This window comes from Urtica dioica, chromosome 8, assembly GCF_054948205.1.
Source record: "Urtica dioica subsp. dioica isolate 48M chromosome 8, U.dioica_male_clone48M_v1_H2, whole genome shotgun sequence".
Taxonomy (NCBI): Eukaryota; Viridiplantae; Streptophyta; class Magnoliopsida; order Rosales; family Urticaceae; genus Urtica; species Urtica dioica.
Genome location: NC_142763.1, coordinates 15,777,616 through 15,794,494, shown reverse-complemented (window position 1 = coordinate 15,794,494; position 16,879 = coordinate 15,777,616). Strand labels below are relative to the sequence as shown.

Genomic DNA, 16,879 nt, shown 5'->3' with positions numbered 1-16,879 from the left:
TGAAGTACTTGCACTTTTTTTCTTTTGTAACTTGTAAGTCTTGTAAGTGATGAGTACGAATAGTTTAGATTATGCTAAAGAAACTAATAGATCCTGAAAAGATGTGATTTAAAGAGTAAAATAAATCTGGATATAAAATCATCTAGATACTTTTATTTGTGTCGCCATCATTTGTATTTTGACACTTGAGTGTAGAAGTATTTTATTTTCTTTGAACAATTGATCTCTTTAAGTTCGTATTGATTTTGACGAATCAGTTCATTTATCTGAAAATTGAAATTAAATGCAAACGATTTGGCCATGCTTCTCTATATGGTCCAGGTCCTCCATTGCCCTTGTTCTCATCAAAATTCTAGAAGAAATTGGACCGGTGGTTGGTTTTAATTTTACTGTTTTGAAAAAATACCTAAAATGTTATTTTTTTTTTTTGAGCAAAAGAATCAGACTTTCATTAATTTGGCATATCAGCCTTAAGATCAGCGTACAACCAGGGAGGGGCTTCATTGCACCACATAACATCAGAATTAAAATTGAGAGAGTATCTAGCAAGTTTATGGGCAGGAGTGATACAATCGCGGTTCAAAAAAGAGAAGTGGGTCCCTTCAAAGCTATCACGAAGGAACATGATTTCCTCGATCAACATACCAAGCTCGGTTGCTGGAGGAAGATTTTGCTGAAGCATGGATATGACGCGATGACAATCGGATTGGATTTCGATCTTGCGGAGTTGAAGGGCCGCAGCAGCTCGGAGACCAAAAATGATTGCCTTTGCTTCCGCTTCCGAAGGGCTGATGCGCTGGCTAGTCACTGCAATCCCCGCAGCGATGAGGTGACCACGGTGATCTCTGACAACATATCCCGCGCCGGATTTTCTCGTCTCCGAGCTGATAGCTGCATCCACCGTCACAGCAGTAATTCCTTGAATCGGAGGCCGCCAATTCAACGACCGGGCTGTCATATTATTGTTCTGCTTGGCTTGCTTTGAGGAAGAGGTGAATTCGCGGAAAAAGTGGTCAGACCAATCCACTGAAGATTTAGGGATTCAGAGAAAAAGAGGAAGTCTGAATTGATGAATTACATAATAGAATAGTCTGGGTATATATAACCCTAATACAACCAAAAAAGGAAATAAAGAAAAAGGGAAATAATCATAAATACAATAATAATAATAATGACTAATATATTATATATATACGCTAATATCCCCCCTCAAACTCACGATGCTACAGCAATAAGCATTGAGAGTTTGTCAACTAAGAAGCGGAAGCGCGAAGTGGAATGAGCCTTCGTGAATAAATCGGCAATCTGAAGTGAAGAGGGAACATATGGCAATGTGATTGTACCAAGCTGTAGATGATGGCGGGTGTAATGACAATCAATCTCAATATGTTTGGTTCGTTCATGAAAGACCGAGTTACGAGCAATCTGAATGGAACTCTGATTATCACAGTATAACGGCGTAGGATGATGAAGAGTGACACCCAGATCAGCAAGTAACCAGCGTAACCAAACAATCTCACATGTAGTCGTAGCCATAGCGCGATACTCAGCTTCAGTGGAAGAGCGAGAAATAACATCCTGCTTCTTGCTCTTCCAAGAGATGAGTGAATCTCCAAGGAAAACACAGAATCCAGTGGTGGACTTGCGATCCGTAAGATCACCAGCCCAATCAGCATCAGAGTAAGCGCGCAACTCCAATGAGGACGAGGAGGGAAATAATAGACTCTGAAACTGAGTACCACGAAGATACCTGAGAATGCGCAGAACAGCAGCCCAATGAACTGTGGTAGGAGCAGTGACAAACTGACTGACAATATGAACAGCATGCGCAATATCAGGACGAGTAACCGTGAGATAAACCAAGCTTCCAACCATCGTGCGGTATAGACTGGGATCGGGCAGAGGAGACCCATCAGATGGAGAGTAGCGTGCATTGGTTTCAAGAGGAGTATCAACGATTCTGTTGTCAGTGAGACGAGCGCGCTCAAAGAGATTTGATATATACTTTGACTGAGATAAAAGGTAGCCCTTCGGAGAAAAAGCCACCTCTATACCCAGAAAGTAACGCAACGAACCCAGATCTTTCATAGCAAAACACCGAGCCAAGTCAGACTTCAACGATTCAATCCCATCATAATCATCGCCGGTAATAATCATGTCATCAACATACAAGGACAAGAGGATACGACCTGTACTTGTATGCTTGACGAACAAAGCGGAGTCGTGCTGACTAGGAATGAAACCAAGGGAGGTGATCACAGTGGAGAACTTCTCAAACCAAGCTCGAGGAGCTTGTTTGAGACCATAAAGGGCTTTGCGCAGCTTGCACACATGACCGGGCTGATGCGCGACACCAGGAGGGGGTGTCATGTAGACCTCCTCGTGAAGATCACCATACAAGAAGGCATTCTTCACATCCATCTGAGATATCTGCCAACGATGTACGGAAGCCACAGCGATCAGAGCGCGGATCGTCGTCATCTTTGCGACTGGTGCAAAAGTCTCTTCGTAATCCATACCTTACTCCTGAGAATAGCCTTTAGCAACAAGACGGGCCTTGTACCGCTCCACGGACCCATCTGATTTGGTCTTGATCTTATAGACCCAACGAGAACCGATGGCCCGCTTCCCTGACGGCAACGGTACGAAGTCCCAAGTGTGGGTTTGATGCAGAGCAGTAAGTTCCTCAGCCATAGCAGTCTGCCAAAGGGGGTCAACAACAGCCTCTCTATAGGACAAAGGCTCAGACAAAGAGTGAAGAGACACGAGAAAGGAAACAAAAGATGTAGAGTATGACGAATAGGCAAAATTGGGAAGTTTAGTGGACTTACGAGGACGGGTGGACTGACGCAGAGGAGGATGATCCGCAATTTCAAGTGATGGCTGAGCAGTCGTAGCAGGAGGAGTCAGAGGCGTGCGTGTCTCAGGAACCAAAGTATCAGTGTGTACAACTTCATCGGTGTCAATATCAAAAGGATCAATGCGAATAAGATCATTCTGAGTCATGTTATGAGAACTAGCGGGAACAGAGAAGAAAGGAATATGCTCTAAAAACACAACATGACGAGAGACATACAATTTCTGACTGACCGGATCAAAACAACGATATCCCTTTTGACCAACACCATATCCCAAAAAGACACACAAGGCAGACTTAGGAGACAATTTATCGCGCTCGACGTGAGGTCGGAGAACGAAACAAGTGGAACCAAAAACACGCAAACAGGCATAATCAGGGACTTTTCCAAACAACTTTTCGAAAGGGGACAAACCTGAATTATGAGAGGTTGGGATTTTGTTTATGACATAGGCAGCGGTATGGATAGCTTCCCCCCAAAAAATACTAGGAACCTCGGCAGACAGGAGAAATGAGCGAGCAGTCTCAACAAGGTGACGATGTTTCCTTTCAGCTACACCGTTTTGTTGAGGTGTGTCGGTACATGAGGTTTGACGGATAGTCCCATCGGAAGCAAGTAACTGGCAAAAATCGTTAGAAGTATATTCACCCCCTAAATCGCAACGAAAACATTTAATGACAGCAAAATGTTGTGTTTTTATGAGGGCTCTAAAATCACGGTAAATGCTCAAAAAATCAGATCTACGCTTCATTAAATAAACCCAAGTGTAACGAGTGAAATCATCAACAAAAGAAACGTAGTATCTAGAACCACCCTTAGTAGACACGGGAGCAGGTCCCCACACATCAGAATGCACAAGATCAAACGGAGCAAGAGAAGACGAAACACTTTTATGAAAAGGTAAAGCTGAAAATTTTGCAAGTTTACAACCACTGCAATCAGAAATATCCTGGGAGTTCAAATTTCCTAAAACTCCCGTAGAAACCAAAAAACGCAAACGAGACGCTGAAACATGACCCAAACGAGAATGCCACAAATAAAAGTCAGACGACAGATGACTCAAACGAAAAGAAGATAAATCCACACTAGAGGCAGCCACATCCGTTACTTTAAGTTCATCCAAGACATAGAGCCCCCCCTGCTTACGGCATGTCCCAATCTGTTGTCAATGGTGCCCACAAGAAGAGTTGTAGTCTTTATTTTGAACATTTGATGTAATAAAGTCTCATGAAGACTCTTGCTTGTAATTGCCTATCTATTCATTAATAAAGTTGAAACGTTCATTCAATCTTCCTTGTCTGAAGCTTTATGATAAAACCATAGTCTGTTAGTCCATAAACAAACTAAACAACTTACGAAGAGACAAATGTAGATTTGCATGAACAAACTCTTCGTAGTTTGCTTAAAACGATATATTCGCAATCTTAGGGTCAAAGGACTATTGACCTCAGTATGATTGTTAGAAGAATCTATGATGTCTGGTTATGAGGCATTGAGAGTTGGGGACTCTATAGTTCTTCTAGGTATCTTCCGAAGGTACTGAATTGACCAGTGCACTTCTAGAGACAATATAAGAACAAACCATTTAACCTCTTATGTCTCGAAGTCACTATGTATGAATTGCGTCATGCTTACCTTAATCCTGAAATGAGACATGGCATTTCACACCTTAGTATTCTCATTTGAGAAAGTCAAAGTTCGGACTCACTATGTGACTCCGAACAAGGCCTATTGGTGAAGTACTAAGTTGTGAGTCTGTCATGAGTAACTTTGTGAAGTTCTCATAGATATGGAATTCATGTACAAGATTGCTGAAATGCAATGTATGTCACCTCATGCTTTGTTCCTTGGAGTGTGAATAAATGAACTGGCCAGTGTCCAAATTGAGTCCTGACTCTTTTGGATGAAACAATGTGACTTGTTAGCTCCTCGTCAATACATTGTTTCTAACTTATTCACAAGCGACAAAGGAGTTGAGGAAATAACAGCTAGAAGGGTAAAATGGTAATTTAGTAAATCCCGACTAGCTGATGACATTCATGAAGGGTAAACATAGATAATATTCAGTGGATCCGCTCATCATAATTAGGTCGAATTCTTGAGTAGAAAATAAATTCATTTGAACCGAGAGATTTTCAGTGTCAGCTCTTTAGTGGAGTCAGTTGGCATTAAGCTAAACTTGGAAAAGGTTTGTGAACTTTTGAGTCCAAGTGTTTAGCTAAAGCTTTGTTCATTTGGGTCCATGAGGTCACTGTCACGAATCACATCGATAGGAATAGTTAAACTGGAAGCTAAGTCAAAACAAGAACGAAAATAGTGAAAAGGGTATTTTTGTCTTTTGAGACAAACGATGAAATGAATGCCAATAAATTTTTGACAAGGTCATTTTATGACATGTTTCACTCGGCCATGACTTGATCATTGGGCCTTGTGAATTAATTTCATTTCATAAGAATTTTATTGAAAATTCTTATTGGGCCTTTTTCATGTTGTCATGAACAAATGGAAAAGCTTCTAGAAGCCCATTCTAGAAGGACATAGGCGCCCAACATACCCAACCAAGAGAGAATATTTTGTGCATAAATGTATCAAGATACTTGCCAAAAGAAAAAGAGGAAACAAATTTGCATGAGGATGTTTTAGGGTAATCGGCCAAGTGAGAGACAAGGCAAGGCCTTGAACAAAATTGGAAACAAATCAAGGCTTCTAGAAGCCTTGAGTTGGCCGAGTGTCTCAAAGGGAAAAAAGAGGAAATTGCTCATGAATATGTGATATTCTATAGAAGAGGAAACTACCTTATTGAAGGTGAGACCTCTCCTATAAATAGGAGTCTCATTTCCTCACATTTCATTCATCCAAGTTTAAGAGATTTGAGAGACTCTCTCTCTAGAACTTGGCCGAAAATCCTCTCTCTCTCTCTCTAGTTTATTTTCGATTATTTCTTGTCTTGGCACCTAGGTCCTCACTCGACCTAGTGTTTAGCTCTGCGACTTCGAGACTCGTTCTCAAGTCGTAGTGTTTAAAAGTGCCCACTCACTGATTCCTTCTTTTCGAGTGATTTAGTGATAGAAACTTTCGTGGTTGCTCGAGGTGCCGAGGAAAGAAAGAGAGACGTGCTGCGAGGGGAGACGAGCGTTGCAACTTTCCAAAAGCTTCTACAAGGTTCAAGCTTCAAGAAAGGTTAGTAACTTTAATAGCTCATATTAGTTTTTATTTACATGTACATGCTCTTGTCTAGGTTAGTAAAAACTAGTTTTACTTAAAAAGAAAATTTTAAAATTCCGCCGCTTAACGAAGCGTTAAACTTTTTCTTAAACCCTAGATCGATTCCAACACAATCACCATCTGAGATCGCGGATCCTGAACACAACAAGATGAAGAAGAAAAAGTGACTACGAAACCAGAATCGGTCAATTGACTAACAGACACAAGATTTAAATCAAGACTAGGAATATAGTAGACATCGGGAATGGAAATATGAGATGTAACAACAGAACCAAAACCCTCTGATGGCATAGGGGTGCCATCGGCGGTCATAATGGGTATGGATGAGTGAGGGGACAAAGACACAAAAGATGAAAAATGAGGGGACATATGGTTAGAAGCACCCGAATCAAGTATCCAAATGGAGGATGGTATACCTGGGACTGACGATGAAGACAAACCTTTAGAGGAAGAGGCTGACATGGCATGAGGCTGAGAGGCAAGGAACTGCTGGAACTGCTCAAACATGTATGGGTCCACAGATGGGGCAGCAACGTCGTTGGTGGGCGGAGGTGTCCACGGAGGTGTCGGACGAGGTGCCCACGGAGCTGGTGCACGAGGTGCCCACGGAGCCGTTGGACGGGGTGCCCACGGAGCCGTCGGGCGAGACTGAGGCTGGGTTGGGCGTTGTTGCTGCTGCTGCTGCGGCTGTGCTCTGTCCCTGCCTAACTTCGGACACTGAGCCTTCCAATGTCCTTTCTCTTTACAGAAGGCACATTTATCCAGAGGGAGTGATGACCTGGACGTACTACCAGCAGGAGAACGGTACGGGGTAGCAAGGACAGCAGGCACTGCGGGTGATGGACTCTCCTTGTCGATCTTGGACTTGAGACGAACCTCTTCGGCCAGCAGCTCGTTGACCACAGAATCAACAGAAGGAAGAGGACTGCGGTGAAGAATCGCACCACGCAATCCCTCAAAGTCGTCACGAAGGGCCATCAGGAACTGAACCAATCGCTGCTCTTCACGCCGAGAGATGTAAGCCGCCACTGCCCTCAATTCAGCCGACTCAGTCAATGCCAATTGATCCCACAATGAGGACATGGCAGAATAGAACTCTTGAATACTCAAACCGTTTTGCCGAAGCGCACGAATATCCATCTCCAACTGATACTGTTTGGCAAAATTAGACTGAGTATAGAGTCTCTCTAGATGTCCCCAGACCTCCTTCGCAGTCTCGTACTTCGCCAACTGAGCACCGATCGAGTGGGTAACAGAATTGTTAATCCACGTGATAATTTTCGCGTTGTCAGACTCCCAAACATCAATCGAAGTTGCAAAATCTTCAGCCTTCTCATCGGTAGGCTTACGACGCACACCCGTCACATAACTCCACATCGATTTTCCACGCAAAAAATTCCTCATAACATAACTCCAATATGAGTAATTTTTGCCATCCAGTTGAACACCAATTGCCTGAAGGGAATCATCTCTACGACCCGCCATATCGAAAAAGCACAAATCCAAACACTCCAAAAACAACGAAATCCAAACAAGCAGATAGAAACCCCCAAATCGAAACCCGAAAAACGAAATCAACAACGCATCCAAACAGCACCAAACCGGTGAACAGGACAATCACTCAACCAATTACGACATCCACAAATCAAGAAAAGGAGGCGAAAATACCAACGGTACGGACGAAAAACGTAGCTTGACTCGCCAAATCAACATCGTGCTTGGTATATTAACTTTCTTCAATCAATTAACAAAAGCCATGAATGGAGAAGATGGCTCTGATACCATGAAGATTTAGGGATTCAGAGAAAAAGAGGAAGTCTGAATTGATGAATTACATAATAGAATAGTCTGGGTATATATAACCCTAATACAACCAAAAAAGGAAATAAAGAAAAAGGGAAATAATCATAAATACAATAATAATAATAATGACTAATATATTATATATATACGCTAATATCCACCACCATTTTCGCTGGACGACTTCGACCCTGCATAACCCAATCATTACGTGTATTCCAAGCTTGCCATACGAGAGTGAGTAGCCATTCCATGTCATCTTGCTTCAATTCTTTGGAGAGTCTAGCGAGGCCTCCGGCAATGTCGTTGGCTTCTTCGGGGGACATGGTATTAGTAATTCCAGCGGCTTTCCAGAGCTTCCTTGCTTCTCGGCACCCCCAGATGGCATGGTAGCTCGTCTCCCTCTCCTTTCCACACCTGCTACAACAATCAGAGGGTATGGGATCGCAGGCAAGAATTTGTAGGAAGCCAGTGATTACAGAGCTTCCATACAAACATTTTGATTTTCGGTGGAAGTCTTGTGCTCCAAAGAAACCGCCACCACGTCTCGCTGTCGCTGGGATTTGATCCGCTTGCTTCATCCCTCCAGTCCCGAGCTAAGCGATAGCCACTCTTCACACTATATTCGCCATTGTTGGTGAAATGCCATATAAGACGGTCCTTGATTGGAATATTGCAGCATGGTATCGAGAGAATATGCTCAGCGTCTTCCGGAGAGAACATAGCAGTGATCAGATTGATATTCCAAGCCCCGGAGTGATGTTTCAGCTCAGCGACACTCAATTCACATGGAAGAGTTGGCGGCTCGATCAGCTTGAATAACCGCGGTCTCGGGATCCACCTATCATGTAGTACGTCTACTTGTTCGCCGTCACCAATACGCCATCGGGATCCCTTGGCAATTAGTTCTCGTCCCCACAAGATTCCTTTCCAAATTTGAGAGCTACCAGCCATATCATTAGCTTCAAGAAAGTCAGAGTTCGGAAAGTAGCTCATCTTGAGAACTTGATTCACTAGGCTGCTCGGATCTCTAATGATGTTCCAAGTGACGGAAGCCGAGACCTCCTTTGGCCTTATGATCACACTGTAAGTTTTTCATAACGCATATAGAGTATCAATACATTAATTAACGTATAATGGATATCTATTATATTAAGCAAGAGCGTTATGACAAATCTCGTTTTTATGGTCCATTAAATCTCATAATTTCAGCCACGAATTAATACCATAATGGCTCTCATTTCCGCTTTTCTTTGATGGAAGAATAATGGTTATAAATTGAGAGGTTGAGTTTTGGTCCCTAAGCCGATAATCTCATTCATAAAACACACACCATCTAGTTTCGAGATTACCACGGTTTAGAAGAGCAAAACGTCGTTCTGTGAAACGCCGGGGAGTCGTTCCGAGTCTCCGTTAAAGCTCCGACGATTTTCCGATAACAATGGCCGGAGGTAAACGCTTGATCCATTTCGCTTCCGCTTTTGGGTTCATGTTTCTAATCACATATGCTCGGATTAGAGACTATTAAATCTTACATTTGGTATCAGAGCCCCACATAACCTCTACCTTGTTTTTGAAAATTTCCATATTCTTGTGTGTTTATGTTTTGCGTTTTTTTTTACGTCAAAATGTTAATATTATTATGGAAATCTTTTTGAGAAAATTGTTTTGTGATTCTTTTGGCTTTTGAATCACTCAATTCGGTGCTAAAATGAGGGAAAACCAGTCGGATCTTGAAACGGGTCTCAACCGGGTCGAAAATAACCCATCTAGAGGTTGAAGACGATTGAAAATGACATGTCGTTTTTGTTGTGACAATTTTGTGTCGTTTTAATATAACTGTCGTTTTACTTCTCTGTCTTTATTTATTTATTTTTCTGGGCCTTTTATCAAGTTTAGTTTTGGGCCTTTATTTCAGATAGTTAAATGGATTATACTGATGCTTTGGTTTCTAACGTGCATATGCATATGCGATATCACTTTTCTTTGGCTGTGGCATATATATTGGGCCCACAGATTCTTATTTTGTTTTAAAATTTGAATATGTTTATATAAAACAATGGTTTCCACTCTCTTTCTATTGTAGTGCGTATATATATATATATATATATATGTGTATTGGCTGTGGTATATATAAGGTATATATATATTTATTTAGAATATACCTTATGAGAATATTTTTTGGGAGAATAGAATAAATAATCTTGATATATGCTATTCAATTTTTATTTGCATTATAAAGGTATTTTGTGCAAGTATTAAGTTTAATTTATATTGTGTTTGTATGTCATTTATTTAGAAATTATATGATGTATAATTTTATTATTATTTGAGACACACATATAATATTTAGCAATGACTAGCACAATATTATTTATTTAGTCTTTATTTTATTGTTTGTGATTGATATGATCTTAATTAATTAAAGAATAGCCACAGCATCTTTAATTAATTTAGATTGTATATTTAGAATTAATATCACAAAAAAAACAATAATTGTGGTTAATCATATGCTATATTATGAAATCTACCCACAGGAATTTTATAATATTTGTATGATTAATTAGGATAAAATATCAAATTATATTTCCTAATTAACCCACAGGTATTAGGAAAAGGAACATAATTTGACAGTTTTATCATAATCGTGTGAATCTAATTGAATTAGAACTTTAGCCCACAGGCAAGTTTTATGTCTCTAGATTCATTGAGTAACACATGTTTTGCATTGGTAAATCATGATATAGTTATTTTTCTTCAAAAACATATTTTAATAAGCATGTTTAATTTCTGTAAATTGCAGCTAGTCAAACTGTAGGTTACTCTGATGTTAAGTGCGATGTTCCCGAACTCAAAGGGGACAATTTTAAGGTCTGGAAAGAAAGAGTTCTCCTTCAACTAGGATGGATGGATATTGACTATGCCATAAGGAAACCTGAACCTCCCTCAATTACTGAGGAGAGTACCCCAGATCAGGTTGATCTTTATGAAAAGTGGGAGCGATCTAATCGCCTATGCGTTATGTTCATAAAGACCAAAGTATCTGCTGGGATTAGGGGTTCAATTGAGCAATATGACAAAGTTCGTCTCTTAATGAAAGCAATAGACGATCAATTTGTCACTTCAGATAAGGCTTTGGCAAGTACTCTTATCATGCAGTTCTCATCCATGAAGCTCACTGGAGTAGGAGGTATGCGTGGTTATATCATGCGCATGAGGGATATTGCGGCCCAATTAAAGACGTTGGAAGTTGAAATGTCTGAAACCTTTCTGGTTCACTTCATTCTGTGCACTCTGCCCCAGCAATATGGCCCATTTAAGATTTCTTATAACACACATAAAGATAAATGGTCAATTAATGAACTTATGACCATGTGTGTTCAAGAAGAACATAGGCTGGCTATGGAAGTGGGTGAGAAAGTGAATCTGACTTTCACTGAAAGGAAGAAGAAAGATCGTGCCAAAGACAAAGGCAAGATCCCTGTCAAACCGGACATAAAGAAAGAGTCAAAGTGTTTCTTTTGCAAGAAGAAAGGACACATGAAGAAAGAATGCTCTAAGTTCAAAAATTGGCTTGACAAGAAAGGTATTCAACTTTCGTTTGTATGTTATGAATCAAATCTAACTGATGTTGGTCATAATACTTGGTGGATTGACTCTGGTTCTTCAATCCATGTTTTAAATACCTTGCAGGGTATGCAAAACCTACGGAAGCCAGTGGGAAGTGAGCACTACATCCTTTCAGGAGGTAGGATGAGCTCGCATGTGGAGGCTGTCGGTTCTTTCGATTTGGTGTTAAGTAGTGGCTTTATTTTGCATTTAGAAAAGACCGTTTATGTTCCTATTTTTCAAGGAATTTAATTTCAGTTTCAAGACTTGTACCTCTTGGTTTTGGCTTTAACTTTTCGGATAATGGTTTTACATTATTAAATAAATCCGAAATTGTTGGTTATGGTACACTGTCTGGTGGTCTTTATTCAATTACACTGCAAAATGATGTTGCTAATAACTCCTTAAACGTTACTGCTGGGTTGAAGCGTTGTATTATGAATGAAAATTCTTCTCTATTGTGGCACCGGAGATTGGGACATATCTCCATTTTAAGAATTAAAAGGTTAGTGAATGAGGGAGTACTTAGTGCTCTTGATTTTACCGACTTTGAGACCTGTGTGGATTGCATTAAGGGAAAGCAAACCAACAAGTCTAAAAAGGGTGCAAAGAGAAGTGCTGAATTGTTAGAAATCATACATATAGACATTTGTTGTCCTGACATGGATGCAAGTAATCCAAAATACTTTATCACTTTCATAGATGATTTCTCACGATATATGTATCTCTATTTACTTCGTTCTAAGGATGAAGCTTTAGACGCCTTTAAAGTTTTCAAGCCTGAAGTAGAGAAACAATGTGGTAAACAAATTAAGATTGTGAGATCAGATAGAGGTGGTGAGTATTATGGTAGATATACTGAGAATGGACAAGCACCTGGGCCATTTGCGAAGTTTCTTCAAGAACATGGGATTGTTGCCCAGTACACTCTGCCCGGTACTCCGGACCAGAATGGTGTTTCAGAAAGAAGAAACCGAACTTTAATGGACATGGTGAGAAGTATGAGGAGTAAAAAAAAACTTCCTCAATTCTTGTGGACTGAAGCACTAAAAACGGCTGTGTATATATTAAACCGAGTTCCAACCAAGGCTGTTTTAAAAACGCCATTTGAGTTATTCAAAGGTTGGAAACCCAGTTTGCGACATATACGCGTTTGGGGATGCCCGTCTGAAGTGAGAATTTATAATCCACAAGAAAAGAAACTGGACCCTAGGACTATAAGTGGGTATTTCATTGGATATGCCGAGAAGTCTAAAGGTTATAGATTCTACTGTCCATCTCACAATACTAGGATTGTGGAATCAAGAAACGCAAAATTTCTTGAGAATGACTTGATTAGTGGGAGTGACCAATTGCATGACTCAGTGTCTGCATTAGATCACAATGAAGCTGAACCTTCTAGTTCAAGTGATAGACTGATTATCGTACACACTCCTCTAGCTCAATCGTGTGTAAGACAACCAGCTATTGAGATTCCACAAGTTAATAATGCTGATCCTTTAGATCAAGTTGCTGATCAAGATCATGTTGAACAACCAATCGAACATCCGATTGTACAACAAGATCCTCAAGAGAATAATGAAGCAACATTAAGAAGATCTACTAGAGTTAGAAGATCAGCAATTCCTAGTGATTATGAAGTATATCTACAAGAGACGGACTACAACATTGGAGCCGAGAATGATCCTGAAACGTTTTCACAAGCTGTAAGTTCTAAAGAATCTAACTTATGGCACAAAGCTATGATTGAGGAGATGAACTCTATGGCAATTAATCAAGTCTGGGATCTCGTCGAGTTGCCTGATGGTTTAAAAGCCATTGGATGCAAATGGGTCTTTAAAACAAAGAAAGACTCACAAGGCAACATCGAGAGACATAAGGCAAGACTTGTAGCCAAAGGGTTTACTCAAAGAGAAGGAATCGATTACATAGATACATTTTCTCCTGTTTCAAAGAAAGATTCCCTTCGCACAATTATGGCATTAGTAGCCCATTTTGATTTTGAGTTACAGCAAATGGATGTGAAAACAGCCTTCCTTAACGGAGATCTAGAGGAAGAGGTTTACATGAAACAACCTGAAGGATTCTCTTCTAGTGATGGTGAGCATTTAGTCTGCAAGCTTAATAAATCCATTTACGGTTTGAAACAAGCCTCCCGCCAATGGTATTTAAAGTTTCATGATGTCATCACTTCATTCGGCTTTGAAGAGAACGTCATGGATCAATGTATATACCAAAAGGTTAGTGGGAGTAAGATATGTTTTCTTGTTTTATATGTGGATGATATTCTGCTAGCGACTAATGATAATGGAATGCTGTATGAGGTGAAACAATTTCTTTCAAAGAACTTTGATATGAAAGATATGGGTGAGGCATCTTATGTTATTGGCATTAAGATCCATAGGGAAAGATCACGAGGCATTTTGGGTTTGTCTCAAGAGACCTATATCAATAAAGTTCTTGAGAGATTTCGGATGAAAGATTGTTCACCAAGTGTAGCACCCATTGTGAAGGGTGATAAATTCAGTTTGGACCAATGTCCGAAAAATGACCTTGAGAGGGAACAAATGAAGAATATTCCATACGCTTCCGCTGTAGGAAGCCTTATGTATGCTCAGGTTTGTACCAGACCTGACATTGCATATGTTGTTGGAGTATTGGGTAGATATCAGAGTAACCCAGGTCTTGACCATTGGAAAGCTGCAAAGAAGGTTATGAGATACCTTCAAGGAACAAAGGATTACATGCTTATGTTCAGACGGACCGATGAATTGGAAGTGGTTGGCTACTCTGACGCTGACTACGCTGGCTGCATTGATTCAAGAAAATCCACTTCAGGATATGTTTTTATGCTAGCTGGCAGAGCCGTGTCTTGGAGAAGTACAAAGCAGACATTGACTGCTACTTCCACTATGGAGGCTGAGTTCGTATCGTGTTTTGAAGCTACATCGCATGGTGTTTGGTTGAAGAGTTTCATATCTGGGCTTAGAGTTGTAGACTCTATTTCTAGGCCTATTAAGATGTACTGTGACAACTCGGCTGCTGTCTTTATGGCTAAGAATAACAAAAGTGGAAGTCGAAGTAAGCATATCGACATCAAATATCTAGCCATAAGAGAACGTGTTAAAGATGATAAAGTGGTCATCCAACACATTAGCACCGAGTTGATGATTGCTGATCCTTTGACTAAAGGCATGCCACCAAAGAAATTTAAGGATCATGTGGAAAGCATGGGACTTGGTTCCATGATGTAATTTTCATTGTACGCTACATTTCTATTTATGAAACTCGTATTCAGTTCGATATTTCTCATATGGTTTGTGCACATACATTTTTTTATTGATTTGAGAAATATTTTCTTATGTTCGGACCTAGAATAAACATATGGTTTATTCATTATGTGTGATGGGGTATTATTGGAAAAATAATATATGTGATACATGGAAGATAATACTCATTCATAGAGGACCTATCGCCTTGATCCATATATTAATTTTCTTGTGACATATATTGGATTTTATAGACCAAGTGGGAGAATGTAAGTTTTTCATAACGCATATAGAGTATCAATACATTAATTAACGTATAATGGATATCTATTATATTAAGCAAGAGCGTTATGACAAATCTCTTTTTTATGGTCCATTAAATCTCATAATTTCAGCCACGAATTAATACCATAATGGCTCTCATTTCCGCTTTTCTTTGATGGAAGAATAATGGTTATAAATTGAGAGGTTGAGTTTTGGTCCCTAAGCCGATAATCTCATTCATAAAACACACACCATCTAGTTTCGAGATTACCACGGTTTAGAAGAGCAAAACGTCGTTCTGTGAAACGCCGGGGAGTCGTTCCGAGTCTCCGTTAAAGCTCCGACGATTTTCCGATAACAATGGCCGGAGGTAAACGCTTGATCCATTTCGCTTCCGCTTTTGGGTTCATGTTTCTAATCACATATGCTCGGATTAGAGACTATTAAATCTTACACACACAGCCTCTCCCATTTAGCCCAGTGGGTTTTCTTCTTCTCCAACGTGCTACCCCACCAAAAGGCATTCATAATTTTGTGCATTTTTCCGATTAAGCCCTTAGACAGTCTAAAGCAGCTCATGGCGTGGCTAGGAATCGCCTGGACAATAGCTTTTAAAAGGATCTCCTTACCGGCTTGCGAGAAGAGACCACATTTCCAACTTCTAATTTTTGTTCCACACCTTGTCGAGAACAAAGGTGAAACCTTCTAATTTTTAGATATATATTGATAGTCAATTGTAATTTGACTATTAATTTATAAAAATGTCAAAGGCTTTCTTTCATAGAATATTTATTGATAGTCTTCAATATTTCTATTCAGATATTGACATTGTCCATACTTCATATAGTAAAAAATCACTAAGGATAAATAGATATTATTTCAGTAAATTATGATCGGTATTTGAATAACTATGAAATACTGATAGTGTCAGCGGTAGCCGATATCTCAACAGATACCGGTACTTATATGGTAAATGTCAATAATATATTATCGTCATTAACCGATCACTTTTATTTTTCTCTAAAACTGATGAAGGAAATTGATGATCACTTTTATTTTTCTCTATGATAAAGAGGAATGAAGGAAAAATAATCGACTGCGTGGACGTCTATAATCAGCCTTCACTTAGTCATCCTTTACTCAAAAATCACAAAATTCAGGTATTGATCAATTTACTTTACAGTCAGCTGGGATTCAATAGTACTTTTATTTAGTATAGTGACTAGAACAAAATAGATCACTAAACGCGATTATTTTGTTAACCCTCCTTTATTAATTTTTTTTTTTGCTGCAGCTAAAACCAAGTGCTAATTTTCCTCAAAATATTGATCGTGCGAAAAATTCACTCGGTTCAAACACGCCATCATCGGAAGCTGGATTCTCGAGGAACGAGATTTGCCCTGAAGGAACAGTTCCGATATACCGAACAACAAAGGAGGAAAGAATTAGGGCAAGAAACATAACAAGACAATTGTTTCGCAAGATTGGTCAAAACCCTAATAGTGTCGGTCCGAATGACCATGTAATCAATCGGCACTTATATATCCACCTACATAATTTCATATTTATTTTCTTTTTAATGTCCTCGTTAATTAATTTTTTTCAGGAAGTAATGATCAAAATAAAGAAAGACGTAAAATTGAAGTATTTCGGAGCCCTTGGATCGACTTCGATATATAATCTCAGCCTTATACCACATCACATCAGGTACTTCGAATATTTGGGTTGAGGCTGGTCCTGTGGACCGGGTTAATTCTCTCATTGCTGGAACAATCGTAATATATAGATATCTATCTTCTCATTTGTTTTAATTAATTCGATTTTTTTTTATCATTATATATTAATAATATGTTA

At 39.6% G+C, this 16,879-nt stretch overlaps 2 protein-coding genes across 2 annotated transcripts; one reads left to right on the top strand and one right to left on the bottom strand.

Moving 5' to 3' along the window:
* Positions 1 to 6,176: 6,176 nt before the first annotated feature.
* On the bottom strand, positions 6,177 to 7,590 carry LOC149388436 (uncharacterized). The gene has a single exon (XM_089622430.1). It carries the CDS (start codon positions 7,566 to 7,568, stop codon positions 6,177 to 6,179), a length of 1,392 nt encoding a protein of 463 aa, XP_089478556.1. The 5' UTR covers positions 7,569 to 7,590.
* Positions 7,591 to 10,775: 3,185 nt separating this feature from the next.
* Positions 10,776 to 11,611, top strand: LOC149388435 (uncharacterized). The gene is made up of 2 exons (XM_089624248.1): positions 10,776 to 11,469; positions 11,577 to 11,611. Exons 1-2 carry the CDS (start codon positions 10,791 to 10,793, stop codon positions 11,609 to 11,611), a joined length of 714 nt encoding a protein of 237 aa, XP_089480374.1. The 5' UTR covers positions 10,776 to 10,790.
* The last annotated feature ends 5,268 nt before the right edge of the window (positions 11,612 to 16,879 follow it).